The 24,483-nt window shown below is 43.1% G+C and overlaps 1 protein-coding gene across 6 annotated transcripts in view; it reads right to left on the bottom strand.

Moving 5' to 3' along the window:
- Nucleotides 1-24,483, bottom strand: part of VPS13D (vacuolar protein sorting 13 homolog D) — a 92,785-nt gene that overhangs the window by 7,641 nt on the left and 60,661 nt on the right. For all 6 annotated transcript variants that reach the window (XM_027658112.1, XM_027658113.1, XM_027658114.1 and 3 more), the window contains 2 exons: nucleotides 15,832-15,964; nucleotides 13,907-14,102 (listed from right to left, as the gene is read on the bottom strand). In XM_027658112.1, the coding sequence (XP_027513913.1) occupies nucleotides 13,907-14,102; nucleotides 15,832-15,964 (329 nt within the window). The remainder of the gene's footprint in view (nucleotides 1-13,906; nucleotides 14,103-15,831; nucleotides 15,965-24,483) is intronic.

The following is a 24,483-nucleotide window of genomic DNA, read 5'->3' as shown; positions in this document are numbered from 1 at the left end:
ACAGAGCTGTGCCCTGCTCACAGCTGAGCTCTGGAGCTCTCATCCAGAGCTGGGCACACTGGGACCAGGGCACAGCCTTATCTGGTTGGTGTTTGCTCAGCAGTTCACAGAATCCTTGGGGTTCAGTTGACCAGTTTTAAGCCAGAAGTTTTGTAATCAAACAACACCAACCCACTGATGAAGGAAGTGGTCAGGTATTATTAATTATTTACCAACTTAGGTTGAGAAAACTCTGTAAGACACATCACAAGTTTTCCAGAATCCCCTGTCCTTGTTCCTTCCCTCCACATTCATCCCTACCAGGTACCCACCCATCAGGTTCACACCACCAGGTCTGCACATGTGATTCCTGCAGAGGTGCATAAATACACAGTGGTTTTGAGAACAGGAACTGTTACTCATCTTTGAGGTCTTCTGGACCTAAAAAATTTCCCTGAAGTGTACCCAGGCTGCCCTGACAGAAACCTTAAAAATAAAATTCAGAAGGCATCAAACTGTGCGTATCAACAGATGCTGGTCTGTTAAAACAAACCATCCCACTTCTAAAATGATTTAGAAATTATTTACAAATTTACATCTTTCAGTTTCCTCAGTATCACACCCAGAATAATTATTCACAATGAAACAACTTTAGGAAATGTAGCAACTTCTGAGAGAAAAAACAAGGACAAACCCCATGACTGACACATTAATCATTAGACTTTTCATTTAAAATATGTATCTGGGGAATCTCTCATCTGTCCTCTGGGTAAGAGAACAGCACTGGCAAGTACAGATCTGTTCAAAAACCCAACCTAAGCATGGATACCCCACATCCTGCACAAACAACAGCTCTCAGTGCAAGGAGATGGAATTCTGACACCTGAAATTAATATTTAATGGACCAGGCTCCTCACAGAGACCCCACCTGCCTGCACCCAAACCCCAGGGCCACACCTGGGTGTGCCCCAAACACGGGCACCTTCCCAAGGGATCCTGGGTCCCAGGGCTCTCCCCCACACTCTCTAGGAATCATTTCCTTCAGCCAGACCCAGTTCATGCTGCCAAAACTTCAGCAACTGTCACCAGCAAAGGTGTGTTCCAGTTTGACCACCTTGTCAGCCCAGCCCAGTGAAGCAGTAACTGGTTCTGGTACAGCTCAAAATCAGGCAGTGTTTCCATTGTAAACTTGTTTTTTCAGGTTTGCATAAAATTTATTGCCAAAAGCCTGCTCTGGGCTGTAACCTGGCATACTGACTTCCAGCCTGGGAACAGTTTTTATCCCCTTGTAATAATTACAAACCAACCTTAATTCAAACAAAGGAAAATGGCAGGTACTGTAAGAGACAATTTTCAATAGCTGCTGGCTTTTTCAAGAAATAATGTCAAACTGTTCCTTACTGGGCTCTGGGAAAAGTCTGGTTCCTAAATACAGGGAGTGCTTTGTTTGAGGGGGCTTCAGTGCATTTCAGACATTAAAAGTGACTTAATCTGATAAGGTGATTCTGTGATTCTATCTTCTACCATAAAATACACAACTAAACTACCTGACACACTTGCTGGAGTTCCAGACTGATGTGCACCTGCAGCCTTCCAATGGGATCACTATCCCATGCACATGAAATGCAGGACAGTGCTTGTGTCAGACGTGATGTGAGGACACCAAAGAAAGCACACTCAGAAGTGCCAGAGCCAATTAAGTGCTGAACAATGTCTGCCTTAAAAACTGAGCTCCAAACTCAGCCATCACAGCCACCAGCTCCTGATGCTGCAGCTGTACCTGGGGAGCTCACGGTGACAAAGGAGAACAGACGTGTCTGGCAGGGGCTGTTCTGCACAGCACCAAAGAGCCACAATGTCCACAATTCTTTCCTCACTGGTGCACTCACTTTGTTTCACGTGCTGACCCCCTTGAAACAAGCAGGAACATGCCCTGAATTTCCTGATCAGCAGGAACAGACAGCAGGATTTCCTGGGCCAGGTCTCAGCGTTCGAGATTAGGCCTTGGGCCTCATCTCAGGAAAACCTGTGGCAGCCTGGATTCCATGTTCCCTGGTGACTCTTATTTCAAGGGTTCAGTGCACTTGCCTCCTGCCCCATGCTGAACTTTGGGGTGCAGTTCCCAACAGGCAGGTCATTGTCTGATCCCAGAGATCCGGCACAGCTCTGCCAGGGGATTCACTCCCTGCTTCCAACACAGATGCTGTGAAGGTGTGTTCAAATGCACACACGGTGCCGTCAGCTGAGTGTTGGATTTGGCATCAGATTGTCTCCCTTAGATGCAAGAATGTGTAAAATCCTGGGCCAGACAGCTCCCTGCTGACTGCAGATCTGAGGAAGCTCATATGGGCCGTTGATTCCAGCAAACGCATGGAATATATTGTGCTTGTTAAATGTGTTCCCAAAATGCTCGTTTCGGGCAGAAACATGCAAATAAATGGTGCCTGGGGTTAAAACCTCCCACTTACAGTCAAATCCCTCCTCTTTGGAGGGATCTCCCAGCTCAGATGCTGCAGACCTTTAGCTGACCCGACGTGCCTTTAGGAGGATCCAGTGTGCTGAAGGAGCAACTGTTTATCATGGAGGTTGTTCCCGCCAGCTTCTTGGAGATGGAGCTCTTCTCCCCCTTCCCTCTTCTTTTGTACACCAAATCAAAACCAAATTGAGAACTACTCCCCGGGTTTATGGCTGTACAGAACCTCATCGAGCTCCAAGTTCAAAAGGAAGCGAGAAGGAGTTAAGAGACATGACTTAATTATGGCATCCATGTTACAAATCCAACACGTGCATAAGGTGTACGTGCTTTTATTCCAGACAACTGCCTTGCACTGACAGCAGCCATACTCTGGGCATCAACCTCTGGCACTTCCTTACAACCCCCCTCTCCCTGGAACAGCTGTGCAGCAAAACCCACACCTTTCCAAGCACTTTGCCATCACCAAGCTTAAGTTGACAAAACCTAACACTGCCATCTCAGCTCCCAACTCCCCCCAGACTCTTCCAGTGTGGATCACAGGAATGACTACAGCTGTCACCTTAAAATTTCCTGTCTCAAAATTATGTTGAAAAATGCTCCCATTCACCTTCTGACTCGATGTAAAAGATTCTTAGCAGGGATTTCCTGCAAACACCAATCTGGAAACAGGAGCTGAACATGCCTTAGTGAAACTAAAGTGCCCAGGCCATTACACTGCTGAGCCTCAGGGCACTGGGGAGGGTTTGAAATATTAAATCCTGTCTGCTGCCAGGAAGGGCCCTGTAGCAGCTGGAGCATTAGTCTTGTGTCTGTGCTCATAAAATCCCAGACTGGTTTGGGTTGGAAGGGACCTTGAAGCTCAACTCACTCCACCCCCTGCCATGGGCAGGAACACCTTCCACCATCCCAGGTTGGTCCAAGCCCCGTCCAACCTGGCCTTGGACACTTCCATTTATAACAGTCCCATCAAACCCCATCTGTGCTGGCCAAGCAATATCCAGTTGTAGTAAAAGCAAACATGGTCACTTCACTTTGAGTGTAAAATACTTTGAGTATAACAGAAATGTTTCCACATTGTACTCCTGCCTTTCTGGGAAACCAAATCCACTTTGGGGAAGAAGAAACCAGGGCCCTGCCCAGCACCAGGACAGTGACTCTGGGTGTGCATGAAGGACTGTGTGAATCAACTCTGATGACTGGATGTTTTTTCTCTTTCAGACCCTCCTTTTATACTTCCTCAGTTAACTACAACTGGGGATGCAACAGGCACAGCAAAGTCCTCCAGCACAAACCTCACCCAACAAAAAGCTACTCACAAGGTTTGTTTTGATTTTTAAAGTTCACAGATGCAGGAACAATTCAGATAGACTGGCTGTACTTACAAAACTGATAAAGAGCATTCCACATGTTAACAGCAACATTAGGTGAAAAAATTATCTATAAAAATACCAGCCACATGCTAAATGAGGTGACATCAAGGCAATAAATAGCTCCATCTGTATGAAAGAGTTTGCAGAACAACCCAGAAGACGTCCCTGAACAAAAAAAGTAACTCTGGATAACGCAGTGCTGAAAAAAAAAACCACTGTGCTGGATTTTTTTTTTTTTTGTTAAAAAAAAAAAAAAAGATCAGTTTTACATATTTTTCTGCGATCACTTTATAAATCTGCTGCACATTAGAAATCAGACACACATGTATGTTTTCCAAGCACAGCAAGTCGAAGGTTTACATTTTAATAGCGAAGTGCCTATTTCTGAATGGCAGCAGTGTACATTACAGGCAGTGTGAGAGGGTTAAACAGGACAGCCTCGACTCTTTATAAACTTTTGCCCTCTGGATATGTACTCATTGGCTGCTGTACAAGACTCGAGCTGTATTACACGCCTTAACGATATGGTTCAACTGTCGGTCAGGCTCGGGGCTGGCGCGGGGCCAGACCGCAATCAATGGGACACAAACCTCCCCCTTTCAGATCATCACGAAGGCTCATATTATCTCCTTTTTGTCGTGCTGGTTAAATTTATGGAGCAGAACCCCGAAGCTGCATTCCTTGGCCTGGGCCGGCCCACGCGGGCCTCCCTTTGTTTGGTACTGTAAGGAGCGTGCTTTGGAGGATTGCGGGGTTGTTAGTTCAGGCACTGACTGTTTGCTCATGACTGAAATGAAAAGAGTTCAGGGGAAGGGCAAAAGGACAGCACAAGTGTAAAACCCCATCCCAGCAGGCCCTGGGCTCCCATCTACCGGCTCCAGAGTGGGACTGAACACAAAACCTCCCGGTAATGACAGGGAAAAGTCTGTCTAGTAACAGGTAAACAGCCCTGAGAACACACCTCGCCCTGAGCTCTCCTGCTTTTCAAGTAAGCCTGTAATTGCTGCATAAATATGAACCCCGACTAAGCTGACTTAAAGCACTGCTCAGAAGTGGTATTAGTTTTAAAGCAATGCTGTATCTATCTCTTGGTTTGAAAATAAAACCTGTCAGTGCAAACCTGACCGGCTGCACGGTTTAATATTTCCACTGTTTTAAACACGGGGAGTAACCTCAGAGAACCTGCTGCCCTGATATTTAGGATGTAGCAAGGAATTCTAGTAAGGGACAAAATGACTGGAAATACAGCATGGAGAGAAGATGTTCATTTTGTCTAAAATGGGTATTTCCTACATCTTTATATTTGGTCTGAGGATGGAAAAAGTCCATCTCTGGGTATGCTCAGACACTCTCTACTCAAAGCTGATTACTGTGGTAATTAAAGGGCGCTTCTTGATGCAGGTCACAAACTGAAGGATGTACAGAAACCTTTAACATGACCTCAAGGCAAAATCACCAGGAGTGAAGGCAAATGGAAAGCCAACTCAACAGACTCTATTACAAATCCACACAAGAGAAGCAAATCCATACATGGAAATCCCCAAGGACTCTCCCTGGTTGTGCCCATGGACTCACTGTTCAGCACACAAAATATCCACGCTTACCTCCATCCCTGTTAAGACTAGTAAGACATTCCCAGGAATGGCCCAGACCCGTTGTACCAGACTTCACCCCTCTGGCACCAGCAGCAGCTGTGTCAGGCCAGGAGGTCACACTGGGGAGCAGCTCCTGCCATTTGTGCCTTAGAAATGAGTAAATAAACAAATCCTATACTCCTATTGCACTACACCAGTTTCATCCTTCCTGCTATTTTTATGAACTGAAAATCCTAGAAAATGGGCCAGAAGATTATGAAAACCCACAGAATGTGGATGTCTGTCAGTCATGGGGCTCAAGCCCGACAGATTCTCTGCAGAACTCAGGACATTCCAGCTGGTTTGAATAAAGCTTTTGTTCCTTCCTGAGGTGCAGATGCTCCCACCTTATCCCACCTCGTTCTGAGCAGGCAGATCTGTGAATGGAAACTGCAAATAATTTATGGCCCAGTCTTTGATGAATTTGTACTTGGTTCTCCTGATGCTAATGAATGAATATAATATTTTTTTTCTTTCCCAAAGACTCTCCAATTCTATTTTAGGAGGCACCACTGCAGGCTAGTTAAATCAGCAGCTCTCTGGAATTGTTTCCACCCAAGACAAGTGCTACATAGAATACACCAAGACAGCAGCATCCTTTAGCAGAGATTCTGTGATCTAAGAACCACATGAATACCAGAAAACATGCAACAGAGTAAAAGGTGTTCCTTTTCCCTTTTGGCCTTGGCACCCAAAACCTTTGGCTGAAATAGAAGATAATTAGACAGAACATGCAGGCTCTAGAAATACAAGTATTTCCAGAAGACATAAAACTTTCTCCCTGTCTAGCTGCATTCCTTTGAGTTAACAGCTAAATACTGTGAAGTGGGCACACTGAGGAAGAATTCCACTTTGTGAAGCAAATGCTTCATGTCATGCTAAGTTTAAGTAGTAGAATAAATCTGTGGTAAATCCAGCAGAGGATTTATCAGCTCTTTTCAGAAGGAAGTTCATAATTACTTCTATTTCTGATGGACTACACCAGGCCAACGTGACAGTGCCTTGGATTTAACTGAACTGGAAAACATTAGTCACCTACTGCAAAAGTCTGTGTGTCCCAAGAAACTCCTCCATGGCCTCCAGACATGTTGCACTGGAAGGGAGCAAGTACTGTGCCCACAATGTCCATTTTCAGCCATCTCTCTTTTCACACCAGACCAGCCTAATACAACACAACACCTTTTCCTCACTAACTCACACCTTTTCCAAAGCAGTGAGTGCCCACAGTGCCATCAGGCTGGCTCTGGTGTCTGCTCTGAACCCAGCCTGAGCAGCAATTTAACCCTGGCTGGGCACAGCTTGCTGGGTGCAGCACCTTTCCCCAGGGCTGGAAATGCACCTGCCCTTATAGATGAACTTACCAAGGCACAGGTAAATATTTTGGGGTTGTGGAGACCACCACAGTAAGAACTCTGCATTTGTTATCTTTATGAAACTATTTGTTGCTATTAATGACTGGACATCTAAAGAAAAACGTAACTTCACATTTTATGCTCAGGTAACTCCTCAGCATTGCTCACTTCAATGTTTTCCATTTTCTCCATCAGTCCTCCCCTCACAACATTCCCTTCCAGAGCCTCTCTCCCTTGACCACAGTCTGAAAGCATCCAGGGTGTCTTTCTGCCCTCAAATGTCAAGTTAAATACTAATGTTTTAATGGGAAACCCTTCTTCCTCACAGAAGAGCTGCTGGGATTTAGGATGACAGCCAGTCCCTCACAAAGCCTCCCTGTTTAATGCCAACAGATGTGTCACCAGTGGTGAACCCAGTGACTGCAGTTTTCTTAAGCCAGGTTTGTGTTCAGTTTAATACATTCTGTCACCGCAAAGCAAAAAGTTACACAAGTCTTAACTAAAGGTTTAGCCCTCCCTTTTGGAATTTAAACCATCTACAGCTTCTTTGCTAAAAGGTGGGGTGCACAAAACCCCAGAGGCACAATGTGAGGGAGCTGCAATGAACAGCCTCAGCAACTTGAACCCTTGGGCTTGGAAAAGGGTCTTTTACAAACAGGTAATGGGGTTGTTCTGAGGTTTTCCTCTCTCAGCCCCTGCTACTCCAAGTCTAGCTCATAATCTCCAGAGGCTCATCAGTGTAACATATGTAAAGTGTAAGACCTGTATGATTAAACATTGCCTAACCCATAATTGCTTATTTTTCCCTTAAACCTCCTATTACATAAAAACATTCCTACAGAGCAGATGTGAAAGGAACCACATCTATATAATATTAATGAAGGATTATGTTGCTGCTGTAGGTCCAAACACTGTGGTTTTTACTTCCACTCCTTCCAAATAGTTAAACTGAGTCAAGGTCAAAAAAGAGGACAAAGACAACCAACTCTAGACAACTGAGTGCTCCAAATATAAATGGTCTCTTGCAGACACTTAGAAATAGTTCTCCTGGAAACATTATTCAGACATACAGTGGGTATTTCCAATAATGCACAAAAAAGTGTTAGAGTTTGGTACCTGCTGTAAAACCAAATCCCACTCAACCCTCTAAAAAGGAAAGGGAGAGGGATATGTCAGTGCAGAGTTTGGATTCTCCAAATCATCTGGACTTTTGCTGGCCACAAGCAATGGACGATGTAATGTTCTAGAAACTCTGACATTTTTATACATGTGGCTTTAGAATTATAGCCTCTGCAATAAAATATGATTAAGCAAACAACGTTTTAAAGGTTCATCTTTCTTTTACTGCATCCTGTGGATTAAAAAAAACCATGAAAACTACATGCATCAGAGTTATTTTCTTCAGTCATGCATTGCAAATTCTGCTTTATTGTGAAGAGCAGAGCCTGTGCTTCCAAGGAATTGTCCTTCAGCTCTTTGTTCCAGTGGGGGAAGGCAAAGGGAACAAACTGTGAGATTTCCAGCCTGTCAGTGCTGGAGGAGGGCACAGGGGAAAAACCTGCTCCCTGTATTTCTTTCTCACACAGAAGTTCTTGGTTGTAACTCCACTCTCCTTTATTTCTAAAGTCATATCCCTTTCAAAATTATATTTTTATTTCTTGAAAGAATAAGTTTTATTAATTAAAGGTTGACTTCTTTATGATTAGCCACTGTATGAGCATGTAGAGCTTCAGAAGTGCAGTGAAATGCAGGGTGGAACTGCACTCCATCCTCAGTTCTCCTGATTTTAGGAGCTCCAAAAGAGTCACCACAAGTCTCAACTGCTTGAATTCCTCCTGTGGAGCTTTAAGAGGAAGCTGACTTTCCCCTTAAGAAGAGTGAGCATGCAAAGCAGTCTTGACAGGATTCCACTCCCAGGCAAAGAATCACTTGAGCCTTCTCTGACTAAAAGCCCTCCTAGTTCCTTGATGTACAGCATGAGACGTGTGCACTTCCCTCATCTGAGTCATTCCTTTGCAAGGTAAAACCTGAGGAGAACCAAGAAACCCCCCCAACACATTCCTACAGAGAGTATAGAATAGAAAACCAGAATTACAAGTACAAGCCAGAAGTGTCTGATGGCAGATAGAAGCACTCCTTGAATAGGCAAAGGGAACAGAGAACCACTTTCTGTTTATGCTAAAGGGCAGTTTCATTTATTTAGAAACCATTTCAGGGTTTGGTGCATTTTCATACAGAAATGGATGTTTTGAGATGAAATCAGTCTGTTTTGAGATGAAACGTGCCTGAAGAGGCTCAGGGCTTCAGTTTGGGGAACTACTTCTCCCACAAGGAAATCCACATTTACTGTAAGTAAATCAACAATGAAGAGGAGACGCTTCAAGAACAGTGCCAGGTTCTCCAAATGAACTACAGCAAGTTACCAGTGATAAAATAAAACTTAACAGAAGAACACTGAGCAGGTGATACTTGTCACAGTAAAAGAAGCATCTACTGAGGTGCTGAAAAATGTGCAGACAAAAACTCAGGCTTCAAGGATCTAGTGATGTGAAACTAAATTTGGAGGACAAATAAGGAGGTGTTTAAAACTCCAGTGAGGACAGTGAAGTACTAAAGGACCTGAAGAGGTCAGAAACATGGCAGGAAATTAAATGGGATTCAACCTGCAAAATTGCAACCTGGTTCATCTGGGGAAAAATAATCCAGAAGGCAAATATTAAATGACAAGGAGATAGCTGCAAAGCAGTAAAATAAAAAAAAACATTAAAAAAAAAACCTCCTGGGTTGGGAGAACAGCAAGCAGAAAACTAGATATCCATTTGCAATGTGATAGGGCAGTAAAGGCAGCCAACACAATTCTGGATGGCTTGGAGAGCACAGCCTGGCTCTCTTTTCACACCACACTGATGGCAACCTGCACACTGGAGGGATTTCAAAGCTGCTCCATAAAAGCAGTGGAACAACTCAGACAGTAACAGAGGAATGGAAACCCGTAAGATCCAGTTGGACAGAGGATGGGAGGTTGGGCTGATGGTGAGGAAAAGCCCTTGGCTACAGCTGTGCAAGGGCTGTGACAAACAAGCTAGAGCAAGAGAAAGAGCTCTAGAGCAAGAAAAAGGGACAAACCTGCTCCAAGATTATAGGGAAGACCTGCTATCCCACTGGGAAAAGGAAGAAAGGATATGAAGGAAATCACTGCTCAAGTCATTCACTGATTAGAGTGATAAATGTATTTTCTCTCTGGCTTCTAAGCAAATCTTAAGAAGGGCTTCCCAGGAGAATAATGTCTCCTTGATGTATGGCCTTGAACTGTGGCCCATAAATGACTGATATTACTGTAAAGACTCTAAAAGTCAGATCTAGATCAAGTCCAAGGTCAGGACAGAATCTGGGACACATGCAGAGGTTCAAGCAATATTAACCAGTAAAACCTGAGAACCTTGAGAATATACTCTTGGCAGTTTATTTTACCTACTGCTCCATACAATTAGGTCCATATTTTCTACTTCTCACTGTCACTGATACTCTCAACCCCACTGCTTTTGACCTTACTGTACAAATCACAGCTAACAGAGACATGGATGCACAAAGGCAAAAAACATTAATTTAAAATCACCTTGTCTCCAACTCTGAAACCTCACTGCACATCTCCCAGTGGTGTGCTGGAAGGGGAGAGCAAAGGAACAACCAGCACAGGCTGCTGCTTTCCAGGGGAAGTACATTTAAAAGAACCAAATATTTACATAACACTTTTCTGTGACCATTAATGGCTTGCCAATCTCATGTTCTTTACTAGTACAGTCTAGCTCACAGACAGAATTCATTGGAATTGGGGGGGGTCATGGAGTTATCTCCTTACTTCTAATTTTCATGTTGTGACTCTCAGAAAAGAACACAAACCCTTGTAGCAACAGCCCAAGAATAATCTTAAACTCACACTGACCTGGCAGAAGCCTGAGAGAAAGCCATAAAGGCAGTTTCCTGCACTACTTGTTAGATTAGACACACATCTAAATATAAATGTTCTTTACTTGTGCTGCACTAGGATGTAAAACACGTTTCCAGGCGAGAGCTCTCCAAGCATATCCAGAGACACAACAGCTTTCCTGTTTTGAACTGGTCTTTAAGACTTTTGGCAGTATATGACAAATATGGAAATAATCAGAACTCTTGTATGTGACACTGGAGTACTTGGAACACATAAAACCCACTCAAAAAAGGTATCAAGTCACAGGCATTAACTGGTTATAAATTAGATGTATGCTGCATTGTCAACAACTGTTTTATGCTCTCCTCTGCACTAAAGGTATTAAGGCAGATTTATTCACAAATAACAAGCATGATAAATGATATGATTAGATAATAAGTTAATAAGATTAGCCTTGAAACAGTCCAGCCTAAAGTCAGATTTAAAGAAATATCTTCAATCCTTTAAACCCATCACCCCTTAGGCTCTAAAGGTATTGTCTGTGCCTCAGCCTTATTGGCTCCATGTTCCCAACACATGGCTTGTCTCAGTACAAATCCATACATTTGAGGCCAAAAAAGCCTCATGTCCATGTAGCCTGATCACAGGAACACTAGCCACAGTGCTCTGTTCCATTCAGGAACTTTGCTGGAATTAGAGCATGTCTTTTAGGAAAGCCCACGACCTCAATTAAAATTCTTCATCCCACTCAAACCTCATCCAATGGTTCAAAGTCAGGCAGCTGAAATTCGGAGCTTCTTTTAAAATTCAGCCACATAATTAGAGAATTGCAAGGGGCCTGTAATTTACAGTCACATATCCTGCCATTTAAATGCAACTGCAATTAAGTGGCTGACTCAGGTTTGCCCCAGCACCGGGAACGTGCACACACAGAGTCAGCCTCGGGGTCAGGTCAAACTGCTCCTGCCACGCTCAGGAACTCCCAGTGTTCCAAACTGCACTGGAGATCAGTCACTGTCACACACTCACATCCATCAGGGCTGGCTGCTTTTGTGTGCTGAGCTTGGAAGAGCCTCCCCAGCCCAGCAGGCTCCAGCAGAACACTCAAGTGGAGCCAGGAGCTTGGGTTTGGAACGTTGTTCTCCTCTCATTCCAAACCACACATACTTGAGCAGTTACAAATGCGGCGGGGGGATAGTGGTGCACAGCAGCCTGAAACAAGGACAAACCCTTTGTTGTGTGGGTTTGGTTTTTTTTTTTTTAAATCCCCAGAAGAACCATTTGGTTGCTTCATTATATAAGCACATCAAACCCCCACACCAAACAAAACACGAATGCCAAGTTGCTTATAGGTGGAGGTGGGTTTTCTGGGGTTTTTTACCCCCCTCTCACATTATCTACATATTCTCAGGCACATTTGTTTATCCAAGAAAGGTTTTGATCAGATTTTTGTGGACTGGAGAACTGCAGTGATTGAGTAACCTTGGGAAAGGTTGGAGCTCTTTTTTTTCCCCTTCTTTCTCCTTTCCTCTTGTAGAAGGTTGTTGGGTCAGAAACTCTGCAGGGTGTGTGTAGACACTAAAATAATTTCTCAGTGACAACAGTATTTCAGAATCTAGTGGAACCAAAACGTGGTTCAGCTCATCTGTCTTAACCTCTTCTCTTAATTGACAGTTAAAAAGTTACAGGGAAATATGTCCCAAAGGAAACACAAGCCCAAGATCAGGCTACCTGGAGGGCCTCTCACCCTCTCTCTCCCAGCTGTTGTCTAGTTTGGCAACTGTTATAACACCATCACTATCTCACAGAAGTATGTCAAACTATGAATTTTAAGAATATGTGTGTCTTGAAACAAACTATAACAGACCCAGAGCTGGGTCAGAAATTCAGCTACAGCACAGCCAGGTGTGCTTCTCCCCACCTTGACATCAATCAATCTGAACAGTCACAAATTTAAGACATGTACAAGTGAAACACTAGATGTGTTTTCTTAGGGATGCACTTAGAGTTCTCATTTAATTCTGTGTATGTAAATGCACTTACCAAATTGTAATCCTTGGCCTCTCAGTTTTATGAAACAAGGTAAGTACCAACTATGTAAGACACACGTGTACACACTTCCATTTTCACAGCAAAGCACACCTTGGGTCATTCTTCAAGCTTCCTACACCTCACTCACACCTCATCAAGCTTATTGTTCCTTACTCAATCCCCAGTGTAGACCCTTCAGGGTTCCAAGAGTGGCATAATAAAACACAGGAAATGGAAAAGCCAAATGGGAAGACAAAAACAAGCAGAATCCCCAACATTTTGCAAACATTTTTCTCCAGGCTTTCTGACAATACAACTTCACTTAGGGTTTTCTTTCACTTCTCCAGCACAGAAATGTCATGTACACACAACAGAACTTATCACATCAAGTGAGCTCTGGGCCACAAAGAGCACAAAGACTCTTCTCCCAGAGCAGTTCCCTTTCAGAACTTGGCCCCTCTCTGCCACACTCACAGTCAGTGCTAATCAACACTCTTTTACTTTGAGCAAAACCATCATTATTTTGTAGAGCCTGCCTGTAACTGACCACAGGGAAGAAACCAAAGCATCTGCCCTGATGTGCTGAGCCCTCACAGCCACGGGAGGATGGGGAAGCACATAACCATGGGCACAAAAGGGCACCCAGCCACACCTCTTATAACTGAGAACTAGTGTACAAAATGAAAATGAGAAGATAATGACAATATGTTGATGTCTGAACTCTTCAAACCTTTGAAGAGCTGTTTTTCCACAGTTAAATGGAAGCTGGAGGTAGAGCAGGGAGAAGAACTCCTTCATTTCAACTCTACATGAGGATTCTACAGTAGAAGTTTAATCTCATTACAGACAGCTATTCTAAAAATTTTGCTTGATCTAATGCTGCAGCTTAATAATTCCTATTTTATGCTGCAGTTCTTCTGTGCAAATTTCACCCTTGTTACAGTATCAGCAAATGCCATCTATGAAACAAAATCAAATGGAATGAAATAGGCCACAGCAGTGATCACAGCTCACTGTAAATCTGATTAAATTATTGTTGCTTTGCCTGAGGAAAGATAATCAGATCAGAGATTGCAGCAGGTATTAATACCCAGTTTTCCAGTATTATTGCTCAGGAATATGAAGTGGTTGCTGACCTGGGGCCGCTCAGGGTGGCCGTGTCCCTCACTGCCTGAGCCGTTTCCGAGGCGAAATCCAGCGCTCCGGCCACGGGTTTGGTCACAGTGCCCACCAGCCCCTTCCCAAGGCCAGATATGAAACCACTGACCCCTCCTTCTGTCTTCACACCTTCCACTGTGGAAGTTATGACACTTGTCAGTCCTCCAATGATACCTGGCAAAGACAAGAATAGCAAGTTAGGTCAGAATTATTGCCTCTAAAAAGTCCCATCTGATGCTGTCGCCTACATGATTTATTGTTATTTTATGTTTCAAACCAAATTACATTAACCAATAACTTTACCTGTTGTATATGTAGCATACACACACACCTACAGACCATAATATCCCTCAAAGATTTAATTCATTACTAAATATGTGTATTTTAAAATATTTTATACTGGTTTGTTTCCAGCTGCACTTACACACACAGTCTTTATCTATTGCACAGGTGAAGCAGTTACTTATAAGGTGACAAAAGCTGATACAATTTGAGACAGCAAATAGAAAAGTGCATTTCTCCATTGGAAGAATTCAGTTATTTTAAACTGGCACTTTAAGTGACTTTGCTGTGATGATGCCAACAGCCATTTCTGAGCACATTTCCCTTCCTAAGAACCTCAACGCTCTGAGAAGTCAAGAACCTGCTGAGGCTTCAAAAGACTTGGAACTTGTGTCTGAGAACACACTTCACAGATTTCACATCTCCCTAATTAGAATATCAGTTTTTAGTGCCCTGGCTCAAGCCTCTCCTGTCCAGCTTTTGAGGTCTGTAAGTGGAGTACAGACCAGGCAGCACCTCAACGGTCAAACTCAAGAAGCCCAAACTATTTAAATCCCTCCTCTTGAGTAACTATAGTTTATGGTTAAATCCTGTCTGTTGAAATGTAGGAATTAGCAGTTCTTTTCTTTTTTAAAAAGCTGAATGGGAAGCATTTAAAAATGCCACAGAATGAGGACTAGAACAGTCACGCTAATTACTGGATAAAACAACACAGTGAAGTGCTTTTAGAATGGACTGTTCAGCAAAGACTGACATATTTTAGGCTTCCTCCACTTCTACCAATATAATTTATGTCAGACTGTACAGCACACAGGAGAGAAACCTCTCTTGATGCATTTCATACCTACAGTGTCTCTTTATGACCAAAGCAAAACGACTTTTCTCGGCACAGAAAAGATCCTGTTTTAGTGAAAGCCAGCTCAGCTTTGCACAGGCTGCAACAGTTACACTAAGAGAATAACATTTAAACAAACCGAGTCAAGATGATGCAAAATATAAATATTTGATTTAAACTTGGCTTGTATTGATTTAACCTTCTTCAACAGATAAATCATGAACTAAATTGATGTGAGATTCTGGCCAAATTAAGACTAGTCCAGTGCTTTTTACATAAAGTCATGTCTCTAGTTCTTAGTAGACTGAAAAAACCCACAAAATAACCCAACTGGTGAAATGTTACTTTAAACTGATGTACTGATTCCAAGGAAACTCAGGTTTCTGGAACTGAAAGCAAACGTAAGAAAGCCACAATCCAGCCATACTCATTTTTAATTTTAATGTCTGGCTCTCAAAAAAACCTTTTTGTGTGGGTGTTTTATACCTTTACAAAGAAATTGATGTTTTGGAGGAACTCTCTTTGAGATTTCATTATAATTTGGAAAAAAGCTTCCACTTCCAGTTACACATGAAAAGACCTGATTCTTAAATGGAGTTTCTGTCAACTTTAAAACCAAACAATCCCCTCACCCCAACCTGCCCCCACTCAAATTCAAACATAAAACCTCTGACAGCTCCACTGCCCTGGCTTCAGATAATCCCCCAGCAGTAACAGCCACTGTTCTTTGCAATCCCATCATTACTTTTAAGAGAGAAATGAGTTAAAACTGCAGCTAAGGGTTACCATGTGCAAGTCCATGGATTCCAGCCACCAGGTGCTCCCCACTGGTTGCAGCGTGGTATCGGATGTATTCCCTCTCTGTCTGATGCCTGTTATCCATGGTCTTTCCCAAACCATCTGACAAGGTCCCAGCAAACTGCAAGATAATAATAATAACAATAACCTTGTCTGTTATTAAAAGAACAAAAGTGGTTTCTCTTACGTAGATTCACTGCAGAAAATTCCCAGATCCTGGTTGGGAAATACAGATTTATACAACTCGTTTTGTTACACATACAGAGTCTGTCCAGCTTTTTTTTGCCAGGAAGAAGCCTCAGAACTACATCAGTCTGTGCAACTGAAATCCTGAGGTGACAGTCACAAACCAAGGAGGTGCCCAAGTGCAGTGGTCAAGCCAAAACAAACCAAGCCCATGAAAGATGTACCAAAAGCAATGCCAGTGACCCAAGGGTAACCTTTCAAAACCTCACAGGAATGTTATGTAGATATAAAGCTTTTCTTCTGCAAAGATATGTGAAAAGCTTCGAGGCAAATATGCCTGTCATGAAACTGAAACATTTGAAGAGTTAATTAAATTCTTTTTAGCGACACAGGGTAGAAATGGCTGTGTTGGGGGAGGAGTGGAGAGCCAGGCCCTGCTCACTGCAGCTCGGGGGGCAGCCCCTGACACACAGGGGACCTGAGAAGCACCCACAGGTACCACACACTGCAAACCAAAAGCCCAGGGGGAACCCTCAGTGTGTGAGTGGAGCATTTTCACTCCTCACACTTCCCTGAACAGCGTGGGGGAAGAACTGCGACATGCTCACAGATAAAAGAGAACAGCTACGTCCAAGCAGGGTTTGTTCTGGGAACTCTGACCATTGCTGTGTGAGAGCCAGTGAAAAAGCACCAAATAAAAATGATCTATTTGTCATCTGCTGACCCTTAGTCTGACGTCATCAGATAGAAACCAGAAGCTTGGTGGAAGGAGGGAGGCAAGAAAAGGAGACAGAAAACCTGAAACCTTGCCTTGTATTCAGGATATTTTTATAGGAAAGGACTCCTAGCAGGCATTTGCCTGGAATAACCTCCAAAAACTAGCTGGGTTTTGATTATGTGTAGTTGGACACCTCCTGTACCACTCTCAACTACCACCAGCATTCTTACCTCCTTTCAATAAATGAACAACTTCATCCTCTCTGCCCTCCCCAAAGGAAAGATCATTTAAAGCTTTGTTTTGTCTTCCACTGGGGCTGGGGAACATGCCAGGTCCCACAGGAATGCCAGAGACACTCAGAGTTGCAGTGGTGGTGAAGTCTCTGCTGTCCTGCAGGATCAGCTCCTCCACAACAAGGACTTCACTGTCCCAGAACTGTGTAAGGACCTGCCCTGGTTTCATGGACCATCTCCTCTGCACCCACATCAGTGAAGGGAAAACCCTCTGTGGTTCAGGTGTGCCACAGAGCACAACAAACCCTGGTGTGCAATTCTGATACACTGAAGATTAAAACAGAACTAGACAAACAATCATTGTGCCTGATGCCATGACGACCTTCCCCTCCTTTTTCTGTCATTTCTTCCAAGGCTGCGTTTCTTTTTCACTAAGGACACGACATCCCAGTTCGAAATACTCCTTCCCAGCTCAAAGACAAACCAGTCCAGTGGCTCCAATTATCTAAACACGTAGACTTTAACAACGGGGATGAAAATGAAATCCCATGACCTTTCTTGTGACTTGATCATATGGACACTAAACAGAACATGGTGATCAGAGACTGAATTACTTCTTGACCTCATTTTGAACTTAATGTAGATTTTTTTTTTTAATTAGTTTAGAAATACAAACCAACCTGAAGCTATCTGTGAACTGTGTTTAAGGTTAGCTTTTTTTCTGGATAAATACTTTGTTTAAGAGGATTAGAGTAGCTGCTATAAAAATTAAAAGGCTCAATAGGCCTTCAAAACTCAAACCTTATTATGGAATATATCAAGGCTAGAAAATGATTTTTCCAGAACACATTTTAGAAGTTATATTAGTGCATGATTGGACAATCAGCCAGCAAGAATATACCAACTTATTAATATTGATCAGAATTGGTAGTCTCTCCTTACAGCCTTGCCCCCCCTGCACTGGCCAGCTTCACTAGCCCAGCTTTGCCAGAGAATATAATCCAGTCTTTCCTCAGATTTCCCTTCCTCTGTGAAGCAGAATCTGACACCTAATCATCAATAACAATTCTGTTTCCGTGTACAGAGAGAAGTTTAACATAATAGTGTATTATTCTTAGTAAGGAGGAAAAGGGAAAAAAATCCCATGCACATAGTTGAAAAGTCAAACTCTCCATTAGCTGTAAACCCAAAGTTAAACAGGGGCCCTTTTGTTTGCCTTATTTAGAGAATACCCCTGAATTACAGCTGTAAATACAACGATTTAAGGATTTTAATTTACCAAATGTACCACGAAATGTTTCCATTTTGCCCTGACTCAGGTGACAAAATCTAAACTCAACACACATTAATTACAAAACATGAACTTCATGTTGAATTACTTCTTGACAGGGCTCCTCCTCCCCCCTCCCCGGGGCCTGTTTGTTTTCTGGCCTCATTTAACAAAGACTGAAGCCAAACTTTTGTTGCCATTTGTACCATTTGTACCCAAACCCAAGGGCTACTCAGTGAGCACACGGGAGCGGGGCCCTTCTGAACCCTTTCCTGCTCTGTGGTCCAGAGTTTGTCAATTAGAGGTGGAACACCAGGGAACATAAAACAAGGACCCACTTCACAGGCATTAGTGATGTTAAGGGCTGAGGGAAAGGGAGCAACTCACCATTTCTGGGAGGTTTAGACTCTTGTTTGCAATAAAGACTCAGTGGTATCAGTGTTATCCTGATTCCTGATCTGAACCACACCTGTCATCCCATAAATACCACCAGAGGTGTGAAGTACAGGTATATAATACCCACCACCTGAATGAAATTTGCTGCTGGGTCACAACTTCTTCACTTTTTTTTGTCTTTTCTGTGCACCTCAGAAATACTTTCCCCGAAGTGGTTTCTGAAGCCTATTTCAGTAAACAGGGTTGTATCTACCTATATAAAAAGGAAAATTAAGGGTTCTAACACAACTCCCCAAACACCTGCACAGCACATTCTCTGCCCACTCTGTGTAGATGATAATCACTGTATTAAGATAAAGTTCCTCAGCAGTGGTGAGTTACTTCAGGATCAGAAACTTGACTAAACACCAGAAATTTAGGCAGTTTAAGTCCAGCTTAAACAACTAAGGGAGATCTGAATACATTAAAGCACAAAAGCAGACTTGCCTTTTTCCCCAAAATGTCTTGTTTTTGGATGCCTCCTTTGGGAAGTGCAATATTAGACATTAAGGCTGAGATATTGAGACTGGTGGAAGGGCAGAGATGGTCCTTACTGAGCTGTTAACCCGGGTCACACAGAAAATAGTCTCCAGATAAACAAAGGTGACACCAAAAGTGTGACCCACCCTTGTCCTCCTCAGCTTTTGTTAATAAGGTGTGACCTGATAACTTCAAAGCCTCCTCAAGCCCATGTAAATGCCAACATAACTAAACACAACAGTCTGTGGAACAAACACGAAACTAATCAAGTGGTTTCTAAAAACCAGCCCCCCCCCCTCCTAATTTTCATAATGAGCTCTTTGTCTGCTTGCCGATGAACAAAATAAATTAGTCACTTGGCCTTTTATCTCTGCATTTTCCCCATTTCAGACATCCTCTGCCTTGAAACAGAACTGCAGCAGGGCACATCAGTCTCAGCTAAGTGCAGTTGCCCATTTCCAACCCAGAAGGCACCCAGGTGGCACTGAAGGAAGCCAGTCTGCACCAGGCAAGTGGGAGAAATGGGGATTTCACCTGGTAACTTGGCATCTCCCAACAGAGCCAAGTAGGAGCCTTCTGACTGACACTACTGACTAAAAGTTCTGTCACTTTAGGTACTGAAAATATTTCAACTTAGCATCAATATGCATTGTTTAATGCTTTGTTTTATCCATCATGCCTGGACAGAAGGAGAACCCGTCCAAAAAGCCCCAGTCAGCTGAGCATTCACCCACCTTCAGTCACCGATACCCTCTGTCTCCCCTGACCCTTTGTGTCCCCAAAGCAGATGGTACTTCCTGCATTTCCCCCCTACAGATCATTTCTTCCAGGTCTACTCTGTAAAGATCCGTGGATCCCTGGTTTTCATCCCACACTGGGTCATGATGTGAATATACCAACTGGTCACATGCTGCAAGCAGAAAACATTCCCCACTCCACTTAAGCCTACATGGTGTAACACAAACTGATCCTCCAGAGGAGGGTGAAATATGACATTTTCCTCCAAATCCCAGGACGTTATGCTACTGTGCCCACTATCTTTGGAAAAGCATGTAAACCACTCTCAGCACTTCACAGTTATTGAAGATGTTATTATGCTTCTGCGAGCCTGGGGCATGCTGGCCTCAGCCTCCTCTGCAGGCTGAAGTAAATCAATGATTCATCATTTCTTGTTTTATATTTACACAGTGTCACCCATCAATATGAACTATCCACCATGACCTGCAAAAGCAGAGGAAATAGTGTCTGTACAAAAAACCAATCTGCTCGTGTTTTGGGTTATTTGGTGTGTTTGTTTTTCTTTTTAAAGGTCCAGTAATTAAGGCAGTTTTGCCACAAAACCTTTAGCAGGGACTATGTATCCCTCCTTGCTGTTTCAAGCAACAGAAGAAAAACAAAACCAGTGTTTGTGAACCAAAGCTGGTGCCAAACAATAAGGCTTATGGGGCACAAGAAGAATTCAAAGCAAATGAAAACTCGGCTTTGGACTGCTTGTTCCCTCTAAGCCAGATGCATGAAGCACACAGCATGGAAATAAGGTCTAAGTAATCTTTTAAAGTCATTTTAAGCTCTTGGCACTGCCTGGTTCTCTAAGGACATCCCAAAAGGATAAATACACAATTATGATTTGAGTCCAAACATTCCATTGTAATTCTAGCATCAGAGAACGGTACATTTACAAATATTATTGACTGAGCAAAGCAGAACATTCCAAGATGGAATGCTAAGGGAGAAAGTGATGAAATTAAATATAGATCAGTTACAACTTCTGTGCAAACCTCAAAATGAACTGCATTTAAATCAGAAATCACAGAGTTTATTCAGTTCTCATCTTTGCTTTGCAGAACTCATTTAGAAAGGAGTCCAATCTCTTGTGATCATGTGCCTTGTAGCAGTATCATTAAAAATCACTTTTATTTCCTGCAACTCTACAACCTGTTCAAGGTATTTTAGAGGAAGCCGATTTTTACACTGACTTCTGACAGTAAATTACAACAGTTCAAAATGAAGCTCTTATTTGGCTCTGTGGAGGCAAACCCCTTCCCAGTGTATGTGTTCTAGGCTAAGGAGACATATATACATGCTGCTAGGATTTGTGGTTCAAAACAAAGCTGTAGAGCAGTCAGCCATCCTCAAATCTTGCTGCTATTCTTTGGAAAGTGTAAAAAGCAAAAAGCCCTGCAGTATTTGAGATATACACAAGGACTGGGGTGCAGTGGGACAGATAAAGTTGTCTAGTAAAATCTGCAGCCTAAGTTCTCCTGCTTTTACTGCACTGTCTCACTTCTGTGATTTACCATAAAAATAACTTATAGAGCAGCTTCTTTGCTCATCAACAGAGCGTAGAAAAGAATCATAGAACGTGCTGAACTGGAAGGGACCCACCACATGCACTGTTACGGGATGGAAGTACTACATATTTCATTTTACAAACTGGACCCCAGTAAGCAGACAGACACCACAGCTTCCTCCTTCTCTATCTTTGTGGTCACTGGTGCATTATACTGGGAGTAAAAAGTGAAATGCTTCAAGTATTTGAAAAAATAGCAGGTGTTTATTTGTCGGGTTTCAAAGGCTCCTGGTCTGAAGCTGTTCCACAAAATACTTTTTCCACAGCTTTGGTCAGTCTCTTAAGAATTACTTGGGGTATTTTAGCAGGAAAGTTTCTGAATTCAGTTAAATTTACATGCTCTAGACTTTTATCCTTTCCTTTGCACATCAGCACATCCCCAGGTCAACTGTTTAATCCAGTCCTAACCAGAAAGGGCAGTTCAGGCTGAGCCCCAAACACATTTCTAACCAAGCCAAACTGTGCAGAGGGAAATGTGTCCTGGCACTATGAATAGAACCGACACACTCTTAATTTAGAAAATACTAAATCAGCAAAAAGCGATAATCAGCTTCTCATTTTCAGAGCAACATAAACTTTGACCCTCTCCAAATTACCGACAACCACGAGGAGCCGCCGGCTTTTCCCACTGAACAAACATGTTCCTTGAGATTCCCTGCAGCATTCCCCACCCCTATTTATGTCACACGCCCAAAGTAAAGGGGCTTTAATTAGCTCACATCCCATCGTTAACCGGGCTTCCTAATGCATCCTGACAAGGGCGTGCTGGCGGTAATGGGAAGCCCCCTGATGGGAGGCTGTGAGGAGCCTGATTAGCCGGGTATCCCAGGGGAGCCCCGCTGGTCCCATCCCGGGGATGCCTGATGAGTTGGGTCGCTTCCCTGCGGGACCTCCTGGGAAGCCGCAGCAGCAGGTGCCCGCTGGCAATAGTTTTGTGTTACAGGGCTGACTGAGTGATCCCTGCAGGAACCGCCGGCTGTTTTCACAGACACAGAAGGCAGTCAAAAGTCCACAGCATGAACTTGGAATGACCCCAATTGCAGAGTCACTGGCGGGTTCATCTGGAGGACAACTGCGCTTTATTAAACAACTAATACCCTTAACAGATAATTCCCCTCCCCCCAGCCTCAACTCTTACCGAGCTTTAAGGTCTTCCTGTTTGTTTATTTTTTGGGGGATGGAATTATTTGCCCTCCTTCGCCCCCCTCCTTAAAACCCCTCCACGTACTGAAAACCTGAGAAAGAGCCTGAAGAGCTCCACTGGCCCGAGTTAATACATAACAACAATGTACTCAGAGGGGGCACCTGAGGTTTGGGTTTTAACATCATCTTCCCCAGCTCTGCTGATTGGGACTTCCACGGCCATTTCCATCAGCACCAACCCCAGCAGTCGGTCTCTCTCCAGACACTTCACCTGTGACCACACTCGGGATCTGAAAGAACCTCCCACTTAAAAATCAACAGGCTTTCCATGTTCCTCTTGACTTTTGAAGGACACCTGATGCAAGCACGTGAACTGGACCTGCCATCACGTGTATGTGTAAATGGTGAACAACTTGGGTTTAGATCTGATGACCTGATCCCAGTGATCTCTTGGTACAGCTTGGCCATCACCCATGGACACAGAAACACTATTTTCCCTTCTCAGGGATACACAGTCAAGGAATTTCAAGTTGAAGGCTGTATTATTTATCATTTTCCACACAGCTTTATAACTTTATAACTTTAAATACACAGTAGGGAGGAGCAGTCAGCCTTTTGTCAAGACTGAACTCATTAATTTCAAACCCACACCCCATTTTTTCTCCTTCAGATGCTAATGGTGATATATGGGACAGATGTGCCTGTCTTCATGACATGCTAACTCAAAAACTGAAGGTTAAGATCAAATTTCATTTCATCTCTATGATAAATGCTTATTTCCAGTGTCACAGTTTGATTTGGCAGCACTTTGCATACCTCATTTTAAATGCTCCTTTTCTCCCTTAATTCTCCAATGAGTCAGCAAAACAGGAACACTGTATTTTATTTAGCAAGAAATTCAGCTGGTAAAACCCTTCAAAATGAAGTCTAGAGCAGGTGAAAAACTTCAAGCTCTCTAATCCCCCCCTTTTTTTTATTTGCAAATGGTCACCTGTACATTCCTCTATCCAGCTGAGTATCCCCCTGTCTGTAGTTGCTGCATCACTGAATAATCCTTGTTATCAACTGAGTAATTTCTCCTGGAAAAGGCTCATTCAAAACTGCACCAATGTGTCAGCTGGATTCTGAATAGGCCCATTTAGGACATCAAGTCCAGATCAAACCAGTTCTTCTCACAGGAAACATCAGCATTTCTGTCTGATCTACCCATGCCCATGTCTCCACTGGAGTCAAAGCATGTTCACAAACACTTTGTGCAAGAAGCTTTGTAGAAGAAAGGGTGAATTTAACCCAAACTGTGAAGAAAACTTTCAACCTGGATGCTGGCCACACACATTTTATCCCATGGTACAAATTAAAAACAGGAAGAACAAAATAATACTTCAAACTTCTCAAAGATGATCCTTTATCCCCAAACCTTTTTCAAAGATACTGATTGCAGATACCAGATGTTCTGCACATTAAAACTGACACTTTCCATGGCTTTTGATTGTCACTAATTGGCCATAAAACTTGGTGTCTTTTCAAACTGGCAGGAAATGGGGAAATGGCCTCATGTATAATGTTCCTCCCAGTACTTAACATTTCTGCCTGGGAATTTCAGTTTCTTTCCATCTCATGATCTGCACATTTTGATACAGATTCTCACTGCTCAGCACTCAAACCTGCACATGAACTGCTCATCTGTGAATGAAATGCAAGTTAAACTGAAGATGAGCTGCTGTGCCACCTGGACAAGCTGCAGGAGCCCCTGTGCTACAGTGGGAAGAGACAAGGAGGAAATTCTTAAGATTATACTGAAGAAAACACAGAAATACCTACATTT

The sequence above is a fragment of the Corapipo altera genome, unplaced genomic scaffold (assembly GCF_003945725.1).
Source record: "Corapipo altera isolate COAL_440 unplaced genomic scaffold, ASM394572v1 301, whole genome shotgun sequence".
In the NCBI taxonomy this organism is placed as follows: Eukaryota; Metazoa; Chordata; class Aves; order Passeriformes; family Pipridae; genus Corapipo; species Corapipo altera.
The sequence above is the reverse complement of the archived record's forward strand: the minus strand, read 5'-3'. Positions and strand labels throughout refer to the sequence as shown.